At 43.4% G+C, this 25,554-nt stretch overlaps 1 protein-coding gene across 3 annotated transcripts in view; it reads left to right on the plus strand.

Annotated features, from left to right (window-relative positions):
* LOC120373929 (CREB binding protein) overlaps positions 1 to 25,554 on the plus strand; it is a 187,311-nt gene that overhangs the window by 116,461 nt on the left and 45,296 nt on the right. For 2 of the 3 annotated variants that reach the window (XM_039493001.1, XM_039493002.1), the window contains exons 10-17: positions 771 to 963; positions 1,176 to 1,229; positions 3,700 to 3,824; positions 4,703 to 4,891; positions 6,143 to 6,562; positions 7,252 to 7,431; positions 7,680 to 7,866; positions 24,772 to 24,890. In XM_039493001.1, the coding sequence (XP_039348935.1) occupies positions 771 to 963; positions 1,176 to 1,229; positions 3,700 to 3,824; positions 4,703 to 4,891; positions 6,143 to 6,562; positions 7,252 to 7,431; positions 7,680 to 7,866; positions 24,772 to 24,890 (1,467 nt within the window). The remainder of the gene's footprint in view (positions 1 to 770; positions 964 to 1,175; positions 1,230 to 3,699; positions 3,825 to 4,702; positions 4,892 to 6,142; positions 6,563 to 7,251; positions 7,432 to 7,679; positions 7,867 to 24,771; positions 24,891 to 25,554) is intronic. The other variant, XM_039493003.1, reaches the window with a different exon arrangement.

Here is a 25,554-nt window from a genome sequence, read left to right on the forward strand (position 1 = left end):
AAAATCATCTAATGTTACAAGCAGAGTAGCAATATATTCATTTGTTGACCCTTAACAAAGTGGATGTTTCCTAATCTGCAGATGCAGTGTTTGGTTGCCTGATCCCCTAGGTTGCTGTTTCTCACTAATTCTTCAAATTCTCTCCCTTCCCATGTCTCTCTGATGCTTCCCAGTAGTGACTCTGGATTAGTAGATTAGTTGTGTGTATGAAAGACAGTTTTATTCTTTTCTTATAACTTGATCTTTTCATAACAGACTAAGATACCAGTTTAGAACATCTGCCTTTCTTCTGCAGATCTTTGCAGATGAGCAGCTCTTATCTTTAGTGACTGTGGATAGGTGTGTTATGAAAATACCAACTTTTAAATAAGGATAAAAAATTCCCACTGGAAAGTAAATTGTATCTTCATATTGCTTTCTCTGCCAGAAAGTGGCAGGCATCCTACAACAGTCCTGTTCATAAAAACCTATACATAATGATTTACAAAGGCCTATTCTTTGGAAGACAGACAAGATGGACAGTCAGTCTGTAAACTAAACTTCCCTTCTTGTGTTTTTTTCCAAAAGCTTCACTGTTACTCTCCACTTAAGAATTACAAGGAATCTCATCTCCATGTAATATTTGTGACAAGAAATGTAATTCTTGTTCAAATAGGCAAGTCTTTCTCTGCAAGAGAATGTAAATGATACACTATTCAGGTGAATTAGTTTTACGCTGTATTTTTGTATTTTTTTGTAATAATACTGAATATTATCTTTCTCCTTCATAGGATGAATACTATCATTTATTAGCAGAGAAAATCTATAAGATACAAAAGGAACTAGAAGAGAAACGGAGGTCTCGTTTACATAAACAAGGGATCTTGGGTAACCAGCCAGCCTTACAGACCCCAGGGGCTCAGCCACCTGGTATCCCACAGGTGGCTGCTGCCATGGGCCAGGCACAGCCCGTGAGACCTCCCAGTAAGTACTTGCATATGGATTAGATGAGATGGGGCAGGGGAGATGGAAGAAGAGAGTGGGAAAGTTTTTTACATTTTGTTTATTGAATTTAACTATTTCTGCTGTGCAGTGTCAAGGTTGGCTGAAGTGTCATTGTGCTTTTATACTATTTCTGAATTTAAAAGAAAACAAGAAATTTTTTTTCTTTGACCGTTCTTTTGATTCTGTTACAGACGGGCCTATGTCCATGCCAAATGTGCCTATGAGTCGTATGCAGGTCTCTCAAGGTATTTAACTTTTTTCCTTCAGTACATTGCTTTGTTGATTCAAAACATAGCTTTTCTAGGTTGCTTTTCTTCTGTGTTTTCCTTTCATATTGTTTATAACTTTAGGGGGAAGTGTGTGTGCGTGTGTGAGAGAGAGAGAGAGAGACTCGCTCCCCTTTCCTTCTTTTATTATTCGTATTCTCCATAACAAAGAGTAATACTTTCTGGAGTGACTCACGACCATGAGTGTCAACTTCAGGGCAGACTTTCAAGAAGCAGGATGAAAACCCCAAACTGGTTGTATAATTAGATTTCACCAGACCAGTAACAATTGTGAACTCCTAACACACTGTAGCAGTCTGACCATGGAGTCATTGATAGTCTCTTTAGGCATTCCATTTTATCTTGCCACTCAGGCAAGCTTGACTTTTTGATAGATGGTCACTTTACACCAAAAATCACAGCAATATTCAGATTATTCACAGTCCCAAAGGACCGGTCACTTATCCCAAGTAAGTTGTATTCAAATCTCAAACCAAAGACAGAGCTTGTAGCCAGCCAGTCCTGTAACAAACAAAAAGGTTTATTAACTAAGAAGACAAATGAATTATTTATAAGGCTAAAGCAGATAAACATACACACAAATGAGGTACAATCTTAAATTCAAAAAGTAATATAAGCTTCGTTAATAAGCAAGCTATTATGTCCTTTAGGGCTAACCCAAGCCTAGCAGCTTGGGGATCTCTTGCTTTATATTTAGGAGTCTCTGCCCCTCAGAGTCCAGATAGCAGGGTCTCCTTAACAGGTATCTTTATTCCCTTCCACTGGCATTCAAGCTGTGATGGGACACAGGCTTGTGGGGAAGCAAACAACAGTTTCTTGTCCACAATGGCTCATCTGATGTGTGTAGACTTTCCTTTGTTGGGGAGCGGATAACACCTCTTGTGGTAAACTAGGATTTCACACATGTTAATGCTTCTCCCCTGACTGTGGGGAATTTACAGTCTTAGCAAACACTTTTACAGTAACAAAGCAAATATATAAACATTAACATGTAACATGGGATACAGATATAAGTAGGATTAATACATGCAGCATCCTATAGTCATTCCACAGTCTAAACACAAACATGTTATTCAATTCTAATACCTGTTTTAATAATATTAACACACAGGTAAGCCAGACTGGTTTCCAGCTGTGCATTTGTCAGTGTTCAGTGAGTCTTAGGGCCCTTGGCATGAGCTGGCATCTGGTCTGCCAGTATCACACACTTTACCAGGCTTTATCACAGTGGTATCTCAAGGGCTAGCAAGACGTGTCCAATAGTTTCTCCACAACAGGGATAATGTCTGCATAGGGTTTGAGAGTAATTTAGCACCTGTGAGAAAGATAAATTAAGTGAGGGTACTCTGCTGATTCCCTTCCTATCAGTGTGAAATGTGCTAAATCATTTTCGTTTTCAGTTCTTCTTTTGCAAATAATCCTTTTAGCCCAGAAAATACTTGTAAACTGGGAATTTTTCTCATTAATTGGTTAATCCCATGCACATTCTAGAGGAATGCAGTAGCCTTGCTCCAGCTGCTTTTTCTTGAAAAGTACTGAAAGTTGAGATGTTTCATCTTCCTAAGTAGTAGTTCAGGTTTTATCTGCTTCATGAATTAATGTTTGTTACGGAATCTAGTAAGCTGAAACCTGTATCGCAACCCTTTGGAGCTATGATGTGGTGCTTTCTGTTTAATGACACATCTAGCATTTTATTTATTTTGGGTAGGAAAAGAAAAGTTCTTTGAACAGGCTCATGTATATCTGTAAATATTATTGAGCCTATGATAAATGTATGCCTGTTACCAATGCATGGTTTGTGGGGTGTGTTTTTGAGGAGGAGAATGGTGGGGAGAGGGAACTGCTACCTTTGCTTTGGTAGTTGCTGGTTGTGGTATTGTTTTGGTTTATACTTTGACTTTTCTTAGGGCAATGTGCTTGCCTTCAGTGTGTCCTTTATATGGCTTACTTTGAGAATTACTTACAGTGAAACCTGAATAAGAGACAACCCTTTTTATGCAACTCCTGTCTTATGTACCCCTCTCCTGCAAATTTTCCTAAAACTATTGAGTATAGTACTACTTTGCTTTTAAAGAGCATCACCTCCATTTGTTTGCCCCTTGAATAGTTGTTTAAGACAAGTTTCAATGTTGGTTTTCCCTAAACTTTTCTCCCTGTCCAGCATGTCTTTGTTAGTGACCATTTTGCAGTAAGGAACAATATTTACTTTTTTAATGTGAAGAATGGTTGTTGCTCTTCTGACAGCTTGAGGCAGAATTGTAATCAATTGCATATAATTACACACCTCACTTGCTCTCTGATAGTGTGTGAGAGCAATGCTTTTTACCATAACTGATTTGAATTATGATACTGTAGGCTGGTGACTGTACTAAATGTAAGTGCTTGATGACTTCTTCCTAATGAGCTGTTTTGGGGGTGCATTTTGCAGGAATGAATCAGTTTAACCCCATGTCCCTAGGGAATGTACAGATGCCGCAGGCACCCATGGGACCCCGTGCAGCTTCTCCAATGAACCATCCTGTACAAATGAACAACATGAGCTCTGTTCCAGCGGTTTGTATTTGCTTTCCTCAAGTTCTTATTATAGTTTAATTCCACTTAAGAATTTCCTTAGTTTTTATAACAAAGATGCTCTGAGAAAAGCCATATTCATCCTAGTGTGGAAAATTCATGTGTCTGCTAGTCATAGAATCATAGAATGTCAGGGTTGGAAGGGACCTCAGGAGTCATCTAATCCAACCCCCTGCTCAAAGCAGGACCAATCCCCAGACAGGTTTTTGTCCCAGATCCCTAAATGGCCCCCTCCAAAGATTGAACTCACAACTCTAGGTTTAGCAGGCCAATGCTCAAACCACTGAGCTATTCCCCCCCCCCCCCCCAGTCCATTTGAATTTCACACTAATTAGCTTCAGGGGAATTTCTTTCATCTTTGCTATCCTACAGTTCTTGTTTATTTTCAGCGTTTAAATTTGACATATAGAACATAAATACTTAAGATGGGAGGAGGACATCAGTGGTATAACAGTAACTGGTGTTTTTTGGGAGAAAGAAGCTTGGTACTTCGAAGTACTATAGCCATCCAGTGTATAAATCCCTGGTACCATTTAAAACCTTGATTTCATTTTTTTCAGAAAATTAAGAGTTCCAACATATTACTCTTCTGTGTTAGCCCAAAGAACAGAATTATAGAATTTAGCATTCTGAATATAGCTTTAGTATTTTTTCCACTTTGAGTAGCTCGTTAAATGTTGTGAGGCAATGCTGACATCAAACATGTGTACAAAACTCCCTTTGATTTATGAGATCAGTATTTTTTTTCTCAGACCTTATGGCTAATTATCTAGTTTATTTTTCCTTTATGGCTATCCAATTAATTTCTTTCTACACAACTAATTTATTTAATAACTGATATTTTTGTTTTTAAATGCTAGATGGCAATGTCTCCTTCCCGAATGCCTCAGCCACAAAACATGATGGGAGCACATTCCAGTACTATGATGGGTCAGGCTCCTACCCAAAACCAGTTCCTCCCTCAGAATCAGTTCCCATCATCAAGTGGGGCTCTGAATGTGAACAGTGTAGGCATGGGTCAATCGACAACCCAGACTGGAGTTTCACAGGTAGAATTCATTTTCTGAAGTATGGATTATCTTAGTCTAATTTAATGGGCAGCCACGCTCAGCCCCCAACAACAGAAGTTAATTTATGGTGTATGATTGTGCTATTTTCAGTGTTCACCCCATTGTATTTGAGTCATCCATATGCTCCTATTGTTTTTCTTTGTATGCAGACATTAGTAGCTATTATTTTAAATTATGGACTGCAAAAAAGTATGTAATCAAAGCAGCCCTCTTAGAATTACTTTTTAAATTAGTTACATCTGAATGGGAAACTGTTGTCTATCACCAGTTGTCTTCCACGTTAAGAAGTTCAGCCAAATTATTTGTTTAGTAGCTGAACACTTCTGCATGTGGCTTTTTAAAAAATAAAAACATCTGCCCTCCTGGAGAAAGTCTTGAATCCTCCATGATGAATAGAAAAACAGTATCCCTCAAAAAGATATTTATAAGGCAATATAAAATCATTTTAACAATTTGACATTTTACTACCTATAATTCATTCATATTTATTTAGATTGTTTTATTTAGATTTATACAAATACTTAAAAATACTTGTATGAAGATTTTAAATAGAAATCAGATGAAGGGATATTAGCACGGTCTAATCTCCCTGATTCTCCCTCCACCCATTCTAGTTTGTCTGATGCAGCATTTAGTAAAATATATAATCTTAAAACATATGCATATGCACCATGTCATTTATATTGTACTGTTTCAATTTTATAATGTTGCTGGACTTTGTAATGTGGATCCACAATCTTTTTGAATATCCAAAATAGTCAAGTCAGGGTAAAAACAGTTACATTTTCAGGTGTATTGTGTATAGTAAACACAAGGGATACAGTTCTGAGATGCCCTCCTGACCAATGTAGCTCAGTAGGTGCAGCCTAGGTTGTGGAGAGCTTTAAACCACTTTGTGTCCTCTGAATCCTTGCCCCTACCCAGCCCATGGCACAACTTAGCTCTTGAATGGCTGCCTATGGGGAGTGCTATCTGGGTTCCATCTCCTTTATGCTAGTAGAACAATATAAAAGGAACAAAAGCTATTGAAAATCATTGGTGATTTTATGTGGTCAGAACCTGTGCATTTGAGATAGCAGCCCTGTGTTTATTGTAAATAAATAAAATATTAAAAATGTTTGTTGATCTAAACTGCTACTCTTGTAAGGCATTTAATGCTCTTATAATGTCCAAGTAAATATGACTCAGTTTTGGAGCAACATGGATACATTAAGAACTCTCTTTTTATAGCAGGGGCAGGTTCCCAGTGCTGCTATTCCAAACTCCATGAATATGCTAGGATCACAGAATGGTCAGCTATCATGTCCACCAGCGACCCAGCCACCTCTACATCAGACTGCACCTCCTGTATCCAATGCAGCTGGCAAGCCACCTATCCAACACCAAACCCCACCTGGAATGACTCCTCCTCAGCCAGCAGCACCTACTCAGCCATCCACACCAGTCTCATCTTCAGGACAGACTCCTACACCAACACCTGGCTCTGTTCCAAATGCGACACAGACACAGAGTACACCTACGGGACAAACTGCAGCACAGGCTCAAGTTACACCACAGCCTCAGACTCCAGTACAACCCCAGTCTGTGCCAACCCCACAACCATCTCAGCAACAACCAACATCTGTGCAGGCACAACCTCCTGGCACTCCAGTAAGTATCAGCTAGTTTATTTGGTCCAAATGGAACAGAAACCTAAACATTCAATAATGAACTTTCCCCTGTATAGTACTGTGCCATAGAATTACAGACTGCAGAATCCTTATGCCATAGCAACAGTAGCTTCTGTTTTATCGTGGAAGATATATTTTAGAATAGGTATTTATTTATATATTTTGATCCATATGCAAACAAAATGCATTCATCCAAATGTTCTCAGCAGTCATGTTAGTTGTGATTTCAAATACTAGGATTAAAAATACTACAGAATGTTTCTACAGCTGTGCGTGGGAAGCTTGTACATAATCTGCCTGTGCTATGTTTGGCTCTAGTCGGGATCATTAGTCTTTCACCTTCATGATCATTAAATTCACACACGGTTCTTAAAGATGGGTAGAAAGAGACTGCATGGTAATCAGTGTGTACTATTCACCGTACAGTTGCTTTATCAACAGAAGGTGCTAATGCATCAGATGATAAACTCATTCCCTGACTTTACTCTGTATAACTTGAGATCTGTGCTCTGGTATCCAGAGTTTGGTTTTAGTGAGTATCTATCCTAGGAGTGGTATTATTTCAGATAATCCTTTTGTGTATAATTTTGTACTATTCCTCTTAGCAAGAAAAATTAATATTTCTATATATTTCCTCAATGTTCTGATTTTTATACCTTTTTTCATCAGCTATCCCAGGCAGCAGCTAGTATTGATAACAGGGTGCCCACCCCCAGCTCAGTTGCCAGTGCCGATATCAACTCTCAGCAACTGGGACCTGACGCACAAATGCTAGAAAGCAAACCAGAGGTTAAAAATGAAGAAACTGAGCCAGAGCCTTGTGAAACACAAGTGGAACCTAAGACTGAGGTAAGTGAAATTCCTTCACAGTTAAATAGGCGCAATAATATGTAGGAGCTAAAATAAGATGAGCGTGAATCAGTGAGCCAAGCTGACAAGAGAAAATATTAGTTAGTGAAAATCAGAGTTTTCCATTCTGGTGGAAGCCCTGTGTATCATGCTTTATTGTATAACAGGCTACTGACACTCCAAACTGATAGAATTTGTAGTTTGAGACATTATATGTGTAGTTTCATCTCATCTTTTCCTTTCTTAAGCTGGAGGAGGATTTACAAGGATCTTGCCAAGTGAAAGAAGAAATAGATGTGGCAGAGCCAAAACAGGAGCCAATGGAGGTAGAAGAAAAGAAACTTGATATCAAGGTAGAACCTAAAGAGGAAGAAGAGAGTGGCACTAATGGCACCACTTCACAATCTACATCACCATCTCAGCCCCGTAAAAAGAGTACGTATATAGAAATGGGAGTCCTTGCTATAATTTTCTTTGGTTTTCTGTCTCCTGCAATCTTTAAGCCAACCAGGAGATCCCTCTGTTTGCACATATGCACTAACACCATAAATGGGGGGCTGAGACAGTGAGTTAATGTGCTAGCCTTTTTCCTCTTGAAAAGCAGTACTCTTATCTTTTCTTGGATCACAAGTGAAAAGTAAGATTTTGATGTCATCCTGATTTCCACTTAACATTACTGTCAATGATAATATCAGTTTGGCTTTTTCACAATAACCAGTCTCTGTGCAGAAGGGCCAAAGCCAGGATAGTTAGGGATTGGTTTCAGTTCAGGACTGAGGTGAATTGTAGAGTGATTACGTAGGTAGGTGTTGTATGCATGTATCTGACTTTGGCCAGTGCTATTTCATGAGGACTGAATTCACTTAGAACATTTTCCTACAGAGGTCCTCTAAGTCCTGTGAATTCTTTCCAGGTTCTGTTTTCACTTCATCCCTGCTGTCCAAGACCTCTTGTTGTGGTGACATCCTCCAGCCAGAAGACAATGTGGAAGTAGCTCTCTCCATAACCTCTCCTTGATTTAGCCAGAAGGATTATTGGTGAATCTCGGGATACGCCCCTTTCCCTCCAGAGGCTGTGTGTGCAGCGTCCATATTGTCATTAGCCCTTGTTGGCCTGAGAATTAGGGACTGAACTCAGTTCCTAAATTTAATTTTTTTACAGTTAGACTGGTATACTGGCCCTAAAACTTTAAAAAGGAAAAAGACCCAGTGCAGCTGCCTTGAGAGTGCCATCACTTTAAAAGTGTGCTGGCCCAAAGCCTATTCCACAGAAGTTTCCATGATGGTGACCACCAATCTTATCAAGTCAGTCTACAGAATTAGTTTTTGGATATGGTTAGTTTGAACGTAGATTGTTCGTACCTATCTGCTATATTTTCCTCTTTATTTCAAAGGGGAAAAGTAGTATCACAGATTTTAAGAATTACTGTTCCCCTTAGATAAAGCTTTGTGGGTTTTTTTGGTTTTAAACCTGTATTTGCATGCATCGGGTGTTTGATTTCTAAGGGTATATCTACACTACAAAATTAGGTCGATTTTATAGAAGCCTATTTTTAGAAGTCGATTTTATACCGTCGATTGCGTATGTCCCCACTACGCGCATTAGGTCAGCAGAGTACATCCTCACTACCATGGCTAGCATCGATTTACAGAGTGGTGCACTGTGGGTAGCTATCCCACAGTTCCCGCAGTCTCCGCTGTCCATTGGAATTCTGGGTTAAGCTCTCAATGCCTGATGGGGCAAAAATATTGTTGCAGGTGGTTTGGAGCACATGTCATCAGTCGCCCCTTCCTCCGTGAAAGCAACGGCAGACAATCATTTCGCGCCTTTTTTCTTACCCGTGCAGACGCCATAACATGGCAAGCATGGAGCCCACTCAGCTCACCGTCCCCGCTGTTGTTGTGGGCAAGTCTACTGTTGGGGATGCTGTGATCCAAGTAGCCAATGCAATCATGGACATTCTGTTATCAAGGGTAGTGACTCTGGAAAATGTGTGGGCCTTTTTAGATTTTAGGTGCATCATATTCCTGTCCTTTGTCGCTGGTGAAGAAATCTTGCAGCCGTACATTCCAGTCCGGTTGGCACTATAACACCCCATAGCACTTCCGTGGTTGACACATGTAACAGCTCCAGGGCTTTTGCTCTTTTGCCTTGGCTGAGGTACCTTGCCCTACCAGGACCTCCAAGCATTCGACACAGAAGCACCTACAGCAGCTGTCATTGCTACACAGCTGCAGCTCCTTGCCTTTGCAGCAGATGGTGCAGTAGGACTGGTACCCGTCCTCATCGTACATGCAGAAGAGCTCCAGGAATCGATCCCTGCAAGTCTGTCAAAGGCCCCCCCTCAAACTGCGGGTGGAATGTGGCTGGGTTTTTTCTCCCACATGATAAACAATTGTCTTCAAGGCTCCTGTTGTTATTTGTAACTTTGGAAACCATTTGCTCTCTGCTCTGGTCCTCCACCCGCTCCTTGCTGTTGCAGAAGTTAGTCTTTAGCCGCTTGGCCGGGGGTTCTGGGAATGTCTTCTCTGCCCAGCTCCTAGCAATCTCCAGGGCATGGTGTATGGCTTGTCAATAGGAGACCAGCTTATTAAACGTGGAGTGGTTGAAATGCTGCCTCAGAGCCATCAGAGCCACCAGCTTGTCTGCTGAAACCTCGGAGAACTTCCCATCCCCAAACCATTGCACCCAGTGCATTCCGGAGATTGCCTGACGTTTGGACGTGACTCTGTAGGAGACAATGATTGCAGGCCACCAGGAGAAGCCCTGGATCTTCCCTCACACCAGCTCCCCAATTCCAAAATCTTTCCCATCCTGGCATTCCACCACTTCCCCTGCAACTCTGCTCTCCTGCTCCCCAGCGATGAACTCGGGAGATCCATTCTGGTCCTCCTGGGTGCTGCTGGCAAACATGGTACTGCTGCTCTGGGGGGACTCCTCCTAAGTGAGGTCAATCGGGCGCCTGGACAGACATGGCCATCCTCCTCTTAGAGCACCGAATGGGAGCCAGAGACTCCAGGTCATTCTCTTCTTTAAGTTTTGTCTCATGGAGATTCAGTCCTGCCTGGAATATCATGCGAGCTGGAGGCTTCTGCCTCAGGCTGCTCTCCCAGCCGGCAGCACCACGTGTTCGCACCTACCCCAGCCTACCCCTTGCTCCCATGGCTCATGAAGCCTGGACAGTAGTAAGGAGCAGCTCAACTATAGGCTGAGCAAGTGCAGAATGGTGGTAGAATGTGACTTTGGATGTTTAAAAGCTCGCTGGCGCTGTTGTCTGATGTCCGATTTTGAGCAGCCAGACACCAGGGCAATTAGAAGAGCACAGCAAGGCACGCTGCGCATCAGAGAGGCTTTGAAAACCAGTTTCATGACTGGCCAGGCTTCGGTGTGACAGTTGTATGTGTTTCTCCTTGATGCAAACCTGCCCCCTTTGTTGATTTTAATCCCCTGTAAGCCAACCACCCTCCCCCCTTCGAAATAAAGTAACTATTGTTTTGAAACCATGCATTCTTTATTAATTTTTTAAAAAAATGAGATGACGGACAAGGTAGCCTGGGTGGGGTGGGGTAGGAGGGAAGGGCACATTCCTTATTGTGGCCACACAAAAAATCAAACTGTTTGAATGACAGCCTTCTGTTGCTTGGGCCATCCTCTGCAGTGGAGTGGCTGGGTGCCCAAAGCCACCTCTCTTCTCCCCCGCCTTTCCCCCTTCCCCTGCGTGCATTCTTGGGCATCTGGGTGAGGAGGCTATGGAACATAGGGAGGAGGGTAGGCGATACAGTGGATGCAGCAGGGATCTGTGCTCTTGTTGGCTTTCCTGAAGCTCCAACAGGTGCTTCATCATGTACGTTTGCTCCCCTATTAGCCTCAGCATTGCGTCCTGCCTCCACTCTTCACGCTCACTTAATTCTTTCCTGGCCTCTGCCACTGAATGCCTCCATGCATTAAGCTGTGCCATGTCTGTGTGGGAGGACTGCATGAGCTCAGAAAACATGTCATCGTGAGTGTGGTTTTTTTTCTGCCTTCTAATCTGCGATAACCTCAGGGACAGAGATGTTTCTATGCTCTATGATTCTGGGGGGACTGCATGGTCACCTGTGCTGCTGAGTTCGCCACATTGACCAAACAGGAAATGAAATTCAAAAGTTCCATGGGCTTTTCCTGTGTACCTGGCTAGTGCATGGGAGTTCAAAGTGCTGTCCAGAGCGGTCATAGTGGAGCACTCTGGGATAGCTCCCGGAGACCAGTACTGTCTATTTCCGTCTGCACTACCCCAAATTCGACCTAGCAAGGTCGATTTTAGTGCTACTCCCCTTGTCGGGGAGGAGTACAGAAGTTGATTTTAAGAGCCCTTTAGGTCGACGGAACGGGGTTGGTTCTGTGGATGCAGTCATTTTTAAATCGACCTAACGTGGCTAAATTCGACCTAACCCCGTAGTGTAGACCAGGGCTAAGAAATAAAATAAGGAAGCTTTTTTGAGTGATGGTCCCTGTTGTATTCCACTGAGGGTTATACACATGTGCCATGCATCTGGAGCCAGAGATTTTCAAAGTAGTAGTGTCCATTAGTCTGTACATGCGCTTTTGCTCTGCCTCATGGGTTCATCCAAGGCAGTAATGGGCAGAGCAAACCAACTGTGCCCTTAGTTCCTTCTTACTGCCACATGGTTTGAGTCGGAGCTTCTGCTGTTCTCTTTTTTCTCTTGTGATATTTTTTTTTTAAATCACAGAAAAAAGATTGTTTTGTTCTTGTATATAGTTAGTTTTTATTTTTTTCACTGTAAATTTTAGGATTAAGGAATTTCAGGGACTCCATTTTTTGCCGTTTCTTGCCTTTCTCCCTTGACCACTCACCCCCCACACCTCCAGCACTTGGGTACTGAATTATGCCGAAGATGTCGGGGTTCAAGATCTGCATCTCGTGCCCTCACTCATTCTCAGTCAGCAATGAGCACGAGCGCTGCCTTTACTGCTTGGGAGAAGCCCACATTTCATCCTGGTGCAGTATCTGCCTCTCCTTCCCAAGCTGTACCTGGGAAGATTGGGCTCTCTGCCTCAAGAAGCACCTCATGGTGGTCACCATGAGGCCGCAGTTGGATCCAGGCTGGGAACACTCCCCCACCCCCCACACATCGGCCTGAGCAATCCAGGTGTGTGCCTTCTACCACAGAGACCCAGTCCAGTTCCCCTGGTACCACTGCTATAGACCCCATGCTAGGGCCTAGTCGTGAGGCAAGGAAGCATGCGCATAAGCATGGCAGTAAGTCTTCCTCTAGGCCGAAGAAGGACGTTGCACCTTCCACGAGTTCCAGCCATGGAGAAATTGCGCATTCCAGTGCACAAGCACGACAAGAAGCCTCATAGACCACAGGATCTGCTGGTTCTGTCCACTGAGCGAGATACACCTTCCAGTTCTGCACCGCCAAAGACAAGGGAACCTTCGGTTCTGAGGCAGTCCTCCATTCCGGCCCCAGCTCTCGTTCAGACTGTAGAGCAGATGCCATTGAAACCAGGCAGGTTTGAGACTGTGCCCGAGCCTCGTGAACTCTTTGCTCTGGAAAAGGTGAGGTCTCCACAGCTTGCACTCCAGTCACCTCCTGGGGGTGTGTGGTCTCCCACCTTGGACTTACCTCCTTCAGCTCATGTTCCTGCCTGCTCTCTTCCAGCTCATGTGGTTCCTGTGGTGCCGCCATTAGAACCAGACTCTGACTTCTTGGAATCAGAGGCTCAGACGTAGCACAGGTCCACCCCTCCCATACTGTTGATACAACTATCCAAAGGCTCTGACGACTCAGTGACAGTACCATCCCTTTCCATAGCAAAGTACCCTGCTCCTCGGGACCCACCACAGCAAATGAAGGATCCTCCTTTGGGCCCTACTGGGCGTCCTGGCCTCAGTATATACCTTCAGAGCCTTCCTATTCAGCATGAGAGGAGTGCCCCATCTCCCCTCTTTGATAGTCATCGAGTAGGTGTTCAGAACCAGTGTTGGAGGCTGAATCGCTTAGCCTGGCTCCGGCACCGCCGAAAACTGAGTGATTCCCTTCATCATCCCCAGATGCTGTGGTGTCATCAGCTCTCTTATTGCCTCCGGATGATGACCCGTCAGTTCCAAGAACTGTTACGCAGAGTGGCTGATGCTCACCATGTTCCACTGGAGGAAGTGCAGGACAAACATCATTAGCTTCTTGACATCTTGCATGCCTTGCTACCGATCAGAGTGGCCCTAGTAATGAACGATGCCATTCTTCAGCTGGCCTGAACTGTTTGACGCACTCTGACCATTTGCGCACCCACCCCAAAGGGGGAAGAGAAGAGGTACTATGTACTGGCAAAGGAGTCTACGTTTGTTTTCCCCGCACACACATCTAATTCCCTCGTGAAACAGGCAGTAACAAAGTGGGTCAGGCAGCAACACCTATACTCCACCCCAGCAGATGAAGCGGGTAAGTGACTGGACAGTCTGGGTCACAAGGTTTTTTCTTGGCTGGCCTTCCAGTTTTGGATTTCTAACTACCTGGCACTATTAGCTAAATATGACTTGCTTACTTATGGCTTGTTGGCAGACTTTGCAGACAAGCTTCCCACAACAGCATTGTGCCTCCTTCCTGACTATCTTGGAGAAAGGCAAACTGGTCTCAAGGACAATGCTCCAGGCCGTGGTGGATGTGGCATATATCTCTTCATGCACAATGGCCACTGTACTGCAAAGGGAGTAATAGAACCTGTTCCAACAACCTATCAGGGCGCAGGGTTTTATTCCGCCTATTTTCTAGTACCCAGAAAAAAGGGCATATGGTACCAAACGTATACCTCCATCTCAGTTACTTCATACACAAGCCAAAGTTTTGTATGGTCACCTTTAGAGACCATCGTACCTTCACTGGAAAGAGGCATGTGGTCTCTGACTCTCACTGTACAGGAAGCCTATTTTCACATATACCTCCATCCTACCCACAGAAGGTTCTTGAGATTCAAGAATCCTTGACATTTCCAATTCAGGATTTTACCATTCGAACTCACTACTGCTCCCTGAGTATTCACCAAAGTTTTCTCTGTGATGACGGCCCACCTCTGGTATCAGGGAGTTCTTATATTCCCATATCTTGATGACTGGCTGCTAGCAACGCGATCCAAAGGGGAGGCTGAAGCCTTGGATCTCCATGCTGCTCCTACTCCTCTCCTCCCTGGGGGGTGAGCATAAACATAGAAAAATTGACTTTGGATCCCACAGTCCCTAGAATTCATTGGGACATGCATCAATGCAGTCTCAGCACGAGCCTACCTACTGGTGGACAGGTTCCAGGTAATTCAAGAGCTGATTCCTAAAGTGACTGCCAGCCATCCTGTTCCATTCAGAACTTTCCTTTCCCTCACATGGCAGCCTGTCCATATATTACCGCTTTTGCTCATCTTTGTTTTTGCTGCCTGCAGCTGTATCTCCAAAGGGCCTATTCTCCCACGCACCATACCATGGACTTCATCTTAACAGTCCCACCCAAGCTTCTTTCCTCCCTCCACTGGTGGATGGACCCGGGTCAGGTCAGCGCTAGGATATCCTTCCTTCCATTCTCCTCCAAGCATGACAATCATCATGGATATGTCATTCACCAGCTGGGGTGCCCACATGGGCGAGTATATGACACAGGGGACTTCCACTCAGGAATCCCAGTTGCACATCAACATTCTGGAGCTTCGGGCGGTGCAGAGGATGTGTCGCGCGTTTCTACCATTCATTCTGTCCTGTCACATACTCATCATGTTAGACAACACCACAACTGTTTATTACATCCAACAAACAAAGGGGCATGCGGTCGCCAGCGCTTTGTGCAGAAACTATTAGTCTGTGGGATTGAAGCATCGCCCACAAAATCCTGTTGTCAGCGGCCTATCTTCTGGGGACTCAGAACGTGATTGTAGACTCTGAGCAGGCAATTCATGGCTGACCCTGAATGGGAACTCCACGACGCCACAGTCAGTGATGTTTTAACCCAATGAAGGACTCCAAACACAGGCCTCTGCCTCCCATATCAATAACAAATGCATCCAGTATTGCTCCAGAGGAGGCCTCTGTGCCCATTCCCAGGGAGATCCCCATATCATCTGCTGGTCGGACCAGACCGACTACACTTTTCCCCTGCTACCGCTACTGGCGCGTGTCCTCCATAAGATCAGGTGGGAGAGGGCCACAGTTATTCTAATCACCCCATTTTGGCTTTGCCAGTACTGGTTTCCCCTCCTTCTCTGTGTGTCAGTGTGTTTCCCCCACTTCCACTGCCAGCATTCCTGGAACTGCTCACGCAATACAGCAGCAAGAACAGACATCCTAATCCACAGACACTTCACATCAGAGTTTGGTTATTGGATAGGCATCTTTGCTAGAATGGGAATGTTCGTTGGCAGTACAAGACATCCTCTCAAGTAGCAGGTAAGAGTCCACGAGGCATTCCTATCAAGCTAAGTGGAAACATTTCACTTCCTGGCCCAATAGAGGGGTCAAGCCCTTGAGAATGTGAATATTCCCCTTATTTTGTACTACCTTCTGTCCCTGAAGGCATCCTTGCTCTTAATTCCATCAAAGTGCAGATGGCAACTATTAGTGCTTTCCACCCCCCATGGAAGGACACTCTGTGTTTATGCATCCATTGACTAGCGGGTTTTGGAAGGGACTCTTTTAGACCTATCGACCCATTCAGTGTATCGCCCCCACAGTGGGATCTCAACCTCATCCTTTTGACCTTAATGAATTCGCCCTTTGAACCTTCAGCCTCATGGCCCTGTCTCTCCTTTCCATGTAGGTCACCTTCCTGGTTGCTATTACTTTTGTGAGAAGGGTAGGCGAACTGGGGGCCATAATGGTGGACCCCCATTTTACCATGTTCTATAGAACAAGGTTTCTTTGCGTATGCATCTCAAGATTCTGCCAAAGGTCATATTCAGTTTTTATCTTAATCAGCCGGTAACACTTACCTGCTTTTCTTCCCGAAGCCTTGCGCCTTGGCAGAGGAATGTGCCTTCACTCCCTCAACGTCTGCAGGGCCTTGGCCTTCTACCTACAGAGAAGGAGATCATTCAGGAAGTCCCCTTGACTATTTATTATTATAACAGAAAGGATTAAGGGATAGGCGATATCCACTCAGAGGATTAAGTGGGTTTCAGGGTGCATTATGCTCTGCTGTTGGTTACTGGGACTGTCTCCACCCCTTGGTATGAGCCCACTCCACAAGAGCGTAAGCATCAATTATATCCGTGTTTCAAGATACACTGCTTATGGACATATGTAGGGCAGCCACCTGGAGTTCGGTACATACTTTTGCTTCACATTACGCCTTGAAACGAGATTCTGCAATGAATGCCTCATTCCACAGAGCTGTTGTCCAGTCATCGGTTCTGTTATCTCCTCACGCACTCCTCCTCATGACTAGGTACTGCTTGTTAATCACCCTCAATGGAATACAGTATGGACCATCACTCAGAAAAGAAGAGGTGGTTACTTACTAACCTGCAGGTTCTTTGAGATGAATGGTTCCTATTTGTATTCCAATCCCACCCTCCTTCCCCTATGCTGTGGATCTCTTTTGAATTGTGGTGGTGAAGGAACTGAGAGCATGTTGGTCCGGCATGCCCTTTATCACCGCCTCGGACAAAACCATGAGGTGGAGCAAGGGTGCACTCACGGACCAACAGACACTACTGCTTTCAAAATCTCCAGCTCCGGACATGAGGAGCATGCATGTTACCCTCAGTGGAATATAGATAGGGACCACTCATCTTGAAGAACCTCCAGTTACAGGTAAGTAACGGGTACTTACTACCATGATTCTTCTTCAGTGGTTTGTTGTCCACTTCTTCACATGAACACTGTTGCAGGCTCTGGTGTAGAAAAACCCATCCCTCAAGCCAGAAAAAACACCTCCTAATTATGCTAAAAAAAAGCAGCAATGAAAGTTAAATGTGAAAGTTTTAAGCCTGTTTTGAAGAGAGAACCTCATGGCTTTGTGGAAGTAGGGAAGCTAATTCAGAGTATGTGTGATCCTCCATGGAGGCCAAACAGAACTGTCAGGGTTTCAAGAGTGGCCCAGTTAAGCCCTCAGTGATTGATATTTATCTTCTATGGACTGAAGGCAGGATGACAAGAAGGAAAAGCCCACTGTAGTAGTAATGAACTTAATTATAAGAGAGAATTATCTCCCATCACTCAGGCAAATTACTGTGTAATCCACTCAGATTAGTCTGTACATGTGTAATTTGATTAGTATACCTGGATGAGCAGCAAAAGTGGATTATTCTGCACACTGCAGTCATGAACCTTTTCAAATATTTGTTATTAAAGCAACATTATGAACCTTAATCGCTCATTACAATAGTTAGACACTCATGCTACAATTCATAGTTATATATTGCCAAATGCTAGCTACTAATGGTAATATTTATTACTGGGACTTCTGGTACATAATTGCTGCATTCAAAGTTACTGTAGAGAATGCTTTAGTAATCAGATTATAAGGGAAGGAAGGAAAGAAGGAGTCTCAACAGAAACTTCTGTACCCAATTAAAGAAGCTTCACTGATTGCAGCTACAATATTGTCACTTGATTTACTGTTTGTATTGTTAATAAAAAATAAGTAAGTAAACTGGTGACAGAACAGATGGGTTGGTACGATACTGTATAACATTTTGTTATGCACTTAATTGTATTTTACTCTTCCATGCTTCTTGGATGCTTGATGTAATTCCATATAAATACAAAATGAAGGTTAAGCAAAGCACTCTGAAAAAATACCAAAGTTGAGATTGTAAGCGAAACCTTCCCACTGTCCATCATGTATATGCATTATAATATTGTCTATAATTTCAGTGTAACATTATTTCCCAATCACAACATATAAACTTTTTCACCTAAAATCTTACAAAAACATTACATGATGTAGTAACACAAATTTCATTGTCAGAATGGTCTAGAATATCTTTATTGACAAATTCTGTAATGTCTTCTCTCTGACCAAGTATTTTAATAACTTAGTCCTAGCCACGTATTATACAGTTTCTTTTCAAACAGCAGCAAATCTTACCTTAACTGGAAATGTAAGTGATTTATATATGCCAGTACATTTTAACTATTACTCTGTTAATGGTTATGCATTAACATTAAGATGTGGCTTATTGTGTACTTTTCACTTAAAATTACTTTCATGGATTGGTTAGAATGCATGCTGATACATAGTACCACAAGACCTATAATTTTAGAAAAATAAGGTATTTACTGGTTAAATTCTGAAGCATGCAACTGTAATGCTCCCTTAATGTAACTGCTTTTATGAAATTTCTATTTAAAAAACAAACAAACCACACATTTGAAAAGGAGCTTCATTCTCCTTGTCTTTTGAAGCTCTGCTCAGATACCAAAGTCTACCTTTGGTCAGAGACCAAGCATGGAAAATTTCAGCCCAAGTAGTGGGACTTAAGGAAGGTTAGGAGTGACTGAAAACAGCTCTCGTTATAAAATGACCAAAAGTTATTTTGCAGGCTCTTCACAAAGCCTGCATTACAAATGAGGGCAACCTCTCCCATATCCATTTTCTCTAAAAATGAGGTTTGCCTGTATCATCATCATCATCAATTATTTGTTAAGTACCAACATTATACTGTAAATTGTTTTAGAGGGAGTCCTGGCTGAAGTCATTCAGGGGAAAACTCTTAGGGTACATGTAAGGGTTCAATGTATCGGGGATTGATTTATCGCATCTTGTCTGGACGCGATAAATCCATCCGCTAATCGTTGCCCGTACTCCACCTCGGCAGGAGGAGTAAGCGCAGTCTACAGGGGCACCACAGCGGTCGACTCGCCACCATGAGGACGGCCAGGTAAGTTGAACTAAGATACTTCGACTTTACGCAAATAGGGTTTCTTTCAGCCATCACACACCAAGACAAAATGGGATATGTGGTGGTTTGATGCTAGCTTCTGTTCATCTTTCCCATATTCACAGGACTTCTTTCCTGAAAAGGAAAACCCAGAGCATTGTTTCTCAAAGAGGAAAACCGTATAAAAGGAATTTTCACCTCTGGAGGAATCTGAACAGCATAGGAAGAAAAGAAATCCCCTGCCCACAAGCATTCTTCGCCTTATTTTTCATACCTTAAGAGGCTGAGGGTTCTGAAGATGAAACTAAAGAGGTTTTTTCCTCCTAAAACTTTGAAGGCTAAATTGTGAAATGATCGGTTACCTATATATATTTTTGGGGAAAGGCATAACAAGATCCAGTGTCCGGAAGCTGAAGTGTTTAAAAAACAAAACAAAAAAAACATTCAGACTGAAAATAAGATAAGATGCAGATTTTAACAGAGAGGGTAATTAAACATTAAAACAGCATAGCAAGGGATATGGTAAATTCTCCATCTTTTAGTCCTTTAAAAACGGGATATTTTTCTAAATGATATACTCTAGCTCAGCTACAGGTTAGTGGGTTCGATGGAGGGGAAATTCTGTGTCCCGTTATGCAGAAGGTCAGGCTAGATTATTATAGTGATCTCTTTTGGCCTTAAAATCTATTAAATGAAATAATCCAGAACCATTAAATTCCAAAGTATCCAAGCCACACCACCAAGACTGTACAGCCGGTAGGAGTTACTTTCTCTTTTCCGCATCCCATTTCGTTCGTTCCTTGGAGAATGCCACAAAATGTAAGTGGGAGTTTCTTAATAAGACTTTCTAAGCAATCTCAAAAGCTCTCAAGAGAACGTGGATTCCTTCAGAAGGAGAATTCCTGCATATGATACTAATGACTAGGAGAGTGGAATCAGCGCTCCATGAGGTCTGCAAGGTGCTGGCTGCAGCCCAAGTGTCTTGTAGCTTCCACCTGCTTTGCATGAATTATTTTTGCCTTGGCTGACAATTTCCAGGAGGAAGTGCCAAAAACAATCCAGGGAACTTAAATCAGTGTTTCAGAGATTTCTTCAACAGCAGCAGTTATTTAAGACTTCTTTCTGGATTCATTTCACTTCTGAAGACAGTTGCACTGGGCAGAAGGCACCATTAGTTAAGATAACGAAAAACAGATTTACAAGTTAAACATCTCGTGTCAGGTTCCAAATATTCTTGGGGAAAACTTCTCTGGAAGTTTCTTGTCAAAGTTATCAGTAAAGAAATCGTTTCCCTCTCCAAAGCAACAAGGTAGGGATTACAAATCCTTTCGCAAGAATAAAGGAATTCTTAATACCTAGAGGGAGTTCATCCTGTGTTCAGCTGGCTGAGCAGGAAGGAGATGAATCCATGGAATGGAGTCTCTGCTAGTCAAGAATGGCAATAGTTGGAACTTTTTACATCCAAACAAAATACTAAAAGCATGCTGTTCTTTTCCAGACATGCTTGCCTTAGGCCTGGTCTACACTACGCGTTTAAACTGTATTTAGCAGCGTTAAACCGAATTAACCCTGCACCCGTCCACACAACGAAGCCCTTTATATCGATATAAAGGGCTCTTTAAACCGATTTCTGTACTCCTCCCCGACGAGGGGAGTAGCGCTGAAATCGGTATTGCCATGTCGGATTAGGGTTAGTGTGGCCGCAATTCGACAGTATTGGCCTCCGGGCAGTATCCCACAGTGCACCATTGTGACCGCTCTGGAAAGCAATCTGAACTCAGATGCACTGGCCAGGTTGACAGGAAAAGCCCCGCGAACTTTTGAATTTCATTTCCTGTTTGCCCAGCGTGGAGCTCTGATCAGCACGGGTGGCGATGCAGTCCCAAATCCAAAATGAGCTCCAGCATGGACCATACGGGAGATACTGGATCTGTTCGCTGCATGGGGAGACAAATCTGTTCTATCAGAGCTCCGTTACAGAAGACGAAATGACAAAGCATTTGAAAAAATCTCCAGGCTATGCTAGACAGAGGCCACAGCAGGGACTCAGCACAGCGTTGCGTGACAAGCGTAACGGAAAGCCAAAGAATCAAATGGATGCTCATGGAGGGAGGGAGGGAGGGAGGACTGAGGACTCCAGCTATCCCACAGTCCCCGCAGTCTCCGAAAAGCATTTGCATTCTTGGCTGAGCTCCCAATGCCTGAAGGGTCAAAAACATTGTCCGGGGTGGTTCAGGGTATATCTCGTCAATTTACCCCCCCATCCCCCCCCCCATGAAAGAAAAGGGGAAAAAATCATTTCTTGCCTTTTTTCAATGTCACCGTATGTCTACTGCATGCTGCTGGTAGACGCGGTGCTGTGGCGCTGAACAGCAGCATCCCCTGCCCTTCCTTTCCTGATGGCAGATGGTACAAAATGGCGGAAAACCGTCCTCATCATCCCGTGAGTGCTCCTGGCTGGTCTCGGTGAGGTCGGCCGGGGGCGCCTGGGTAAAAATGGGAATGGCTCCTGTTCATTCCCAGCAGATGGTACAAAAGGCTTGGTAACCGTCTGCATCATAGCAGCTGGAGGCTGAGCTCCATCAGCCCCCCCCCACCTTTCATGTCTAAAGAAAAGATTCTGTACTCCCTGGACTATCATAGCAGCGGGAGGGGCTACCTCCCCCTCATTTTATCTCGCTAAAAAGTCAGTGTTTCTTATTCCTGCATTCCTTATTACTTCATCATGCAAATGGGAGGACACTGCCATGGTAGCCCAGGGGGGTCGGGGGAGCAGGGAAGCAACGGGTGGGGTTGTTGCAGGGGCACCCCCTAGAATGGCATGCAGCTCATCATTCTACGGGATCTCTGGGGCTCTGACAGGGAGCGGCTGTGCTCTCTGGTTCTCTAGTACACTTGCCCCATATTCTAGGCAGGACTGACTCTATTTTTAGACAAAACATAAAGAAGGGAATGACTCCCCGGCCGACCTGAGCAAGGCCAGCCAGGAGCACCCATGACAGCAGCAGATGGTACAAAAGTATTGATAACCGTCATCGCCAATTTCCAAATGCAAACGATGCAAAATGACTGATAACCATCATCTCATCACCAATTTACAATGGCAGACGGTGCAATAGGGATGGGAACCATCTCGGCTACCTTGCAAAGGCAAATGAATGCTGCTGTGTAGCACTGCAGTACCGCCTCTGTCAGCAGCATACGGTGACAGTGACAGAAGGCAAAACAGGCTCCATGGTTGCCATGCTATGGCGTCTGCCAGGGCAATCCAGGGGAAAAAGGGCGCAAAATGATTGTCTGCCGTTGCTTTCACGGAGGAAGGATTGAGTGACGACATTTACCCAGAATCACCCGCGACACTGTTTTTGCACCATCATGCATTGGGATCTCAACCCAGAATTCCAATGGGTGGGGGATACTGCAGGAACTATGGGATAGCTACAGGATAACTACCCACAGTGCAACGCTCCGGAAATCGACGCTAGCCTCGGTACATGGACGCACACCGCCGAATTAATGTGCTTAGTGTGGCCGCGTGCACTCGACTTTATACAATCTGTTTTAAAAAACCGGTTTCTGTAAAATCGGAATAATCCCGTAGTGTAGACATACCCTTAGACGCTGTCTCCAACGCCTATCTAAAACAGCTCCTATCTGTCCTTCAGCATCTCTGATCTTCAGAACAGATGAGATCTGACTGAGAAAGTCCTCCATTTTATCAGTGACACCTCTCTGGCCTTGGTGGCCATATTATGCAGATTACACCTCAATAATCCTCCCTTCTACCTCTGCTTCTTTTCTTCACAGTCTTCCAGGAGAGAGACATTTACTTAAGGTTCCTTTTACCACCCAGAATCTGGGCCCCATTAATCCACTTGAATATTAAGAAGCAGCAATTAAAAAAAATAATTACTCCAGTCTATGGTTATAAACACATTCCAGCTCTCGATAAAGAAATCTACAATTTAGATTTTTTTTTTATTTTGTTTCAGGTGGTGCTCACCCATTGTGCTGGGCAGTGTACAAAAATGCAGAAAGAATGATTCCCTGTCCCAAAGAGTTTATATTCTGGCATAACAGATTATAGGGGAAATTCAGTGCGTGGTGCAGAGCCAATCATACCAAGGCCAAATTCCAAATTTCCTACTGGATAGCTTGGGCCCAGTTGTCTGTTTCCCTACATTGTGTTTAGTCATCAATATCTGTGTCAAGATGGGTCACGTTCTATCAAATCACAATGACAGCACTTGATGCCACTTTGCAGTATAAATTACAGTAATGTCAAGCTCCTGTCTCTAGGTCTGAGGGCCAACACTCTGTGCCGGCATACTTTGAAAATATCAAATATTTTAGGTGTAGACAAACTGACTAATTTCTCCACCTCAGGCAATTTCTGAGGACAAAAACCATTAATAAGCCTTAGAAGGCTATACAGAGTAATCCCTCAAACTCTCCACCTGGATTTAAATGCCTTAACAAAACTTCGTCTTGGACCTCTTCACCAAAAGTCGTCATCCTCTCCGCAACGCAGATTTTTAAACTGTGTGGTGGTTTTCCTACACCCAACATTCATTCCTAAGGTTAATGCGCATTTTTCACTGCTCTCAGGAGGAAGTCTTCCCTCCCTTCCCCTTTTTGTCAAGGCTACGTTCATCCAAAATAAAAAGTCTGATATATTTTGGATGTGCAAAGAGCCTCCATAATTATTTCAAGGTTTTTCAGAAAATCTCCTTTCTTGTCCTGTCAATCCACTGCTGAGAGCAAAACAGGGCATCAGAATCATCTGTTACTGGGTGGCTGAAACTGTGTATCAGGAAAGTGTAACTGATTTTGGAATACTGATACTGTTACTAAATCCTGATCAGAAATTTCTTATGCCACTTATCAAGCCATCTGGTTATTTGTCCATATTATAGACAATAGAACTTGGACATAAAGTTTTCTGCAGATTTTAGTCCCTCCCTGCAGTTTTCTTTGCTGTAAGAATCTCAGTAGGGATAACAGACATGGCTGTATTTGGGGGGTGGAGGGGAATTGTTCTTAACTGATTATCTTTTCTTTGACTAGCCAGGTGCTCTGTTCCAACCTCATTAAAGTTATTGTTTTGTTAATCAGTTATGGCCAAATTTCCCTCTCTGCCTAGTAGAAAGATACCTTTCACAGGGTAGGATTGTTAATCTGCAGTCATGAAGTTAATAAATGTGTTGAAATTCTGGAAATACTCTCTGGCAAGGTTTCAAGAAAGGCAAAGCCAAACTGTCCTGGTGATTCAGGTCTAGTTCTGCCTCCGATCTGCACAGCAGAATGAAAAAAACACATTAGGAATAATGAACCTAGTTGTTTGGAGATGAGAAATTATTTGATAATGACAAAATTCTGTCTTAAAGTATATAGAATAGAGCAGTTTTAATATCTGAGAGAAATTCTTCTCTTTGTATTTTAACTGTGTTGGGGTTTTTGTTTCTTTTAAAACAGTCTTTAAACCTGAAGAGCTGCGCCAGGCTCTCATGCCTACCCTTGAAGCATTGTACCGGCAGGACCCAGAGTCCCTTCCTTTCAGACAGCCTGTGGATCCTCAACTCCTAGGGATTCCAGTGAGTTAGCATTAAAAGCCTTCGTGGTATATGTATATATGCATGTATGATATCTCAATTCTTATTTTTGTAAATTCATTTAGCCTAATATCTTTGTGCTTGTTCAAGTTGTATATGGCCATAGGAACATCAGCTGTGTGCCCTTAAAGTTTTCTCTCCTTGAGTTCCAGTTAAGAGTTAAGAATGAATGTCTGAATTTCCATGGGAACCAGAATGTACAAGTTGCTCTCCTTTGAGTAGTTACCTTATGGGTGCTCCACTTTAGGTGCACATGGGCTTCTCAAGCCCCTTGATTGGAGACGCTCCATTAGCAGTGTCTGTTTGGCCCCCACCTGCGCTCTATATAACCTCGGGCCACCTATCGAAGATATATAGGGCTGCACAGGTGAACCATACTCAGTTCCTTCTTCACTGCCTTGACCTGAGATGGAGCTCTAGCACGTCTGGCTCCTCCATTCTTCAGCGTGTTCTACATTCGTTCTTTTAGTAGGTTTAGTGTTTGTTATTTGCTTTAGTATAGAATTGGTTAGATGATAATGAGAGGATTGACTTTTTCCTCTCCCTTTTTCAAACACTACCTCTCTTGTCCTGAGGCTATCCCAGTCAGCAACGGTCACTCTTAATGCATCTGCTGCTTGAGAGAGTTCCGTATCTAGCAAAAGTG

The sequence above is a fragment of the Mauremys reevesii genome, linkage group 10 (genome assembly GCF_016161935.1).
Source record: "Mauremys reevesii isolate NIE-2019 linkage group 10, ASM1616193v1, whole genome shotgun sequence".
Taxonomy (NCBI): Eukaryota; Metazoa; Chordata; order Testudines; family Geoemydidae; genus Mauremys; species Mauremys reevesii.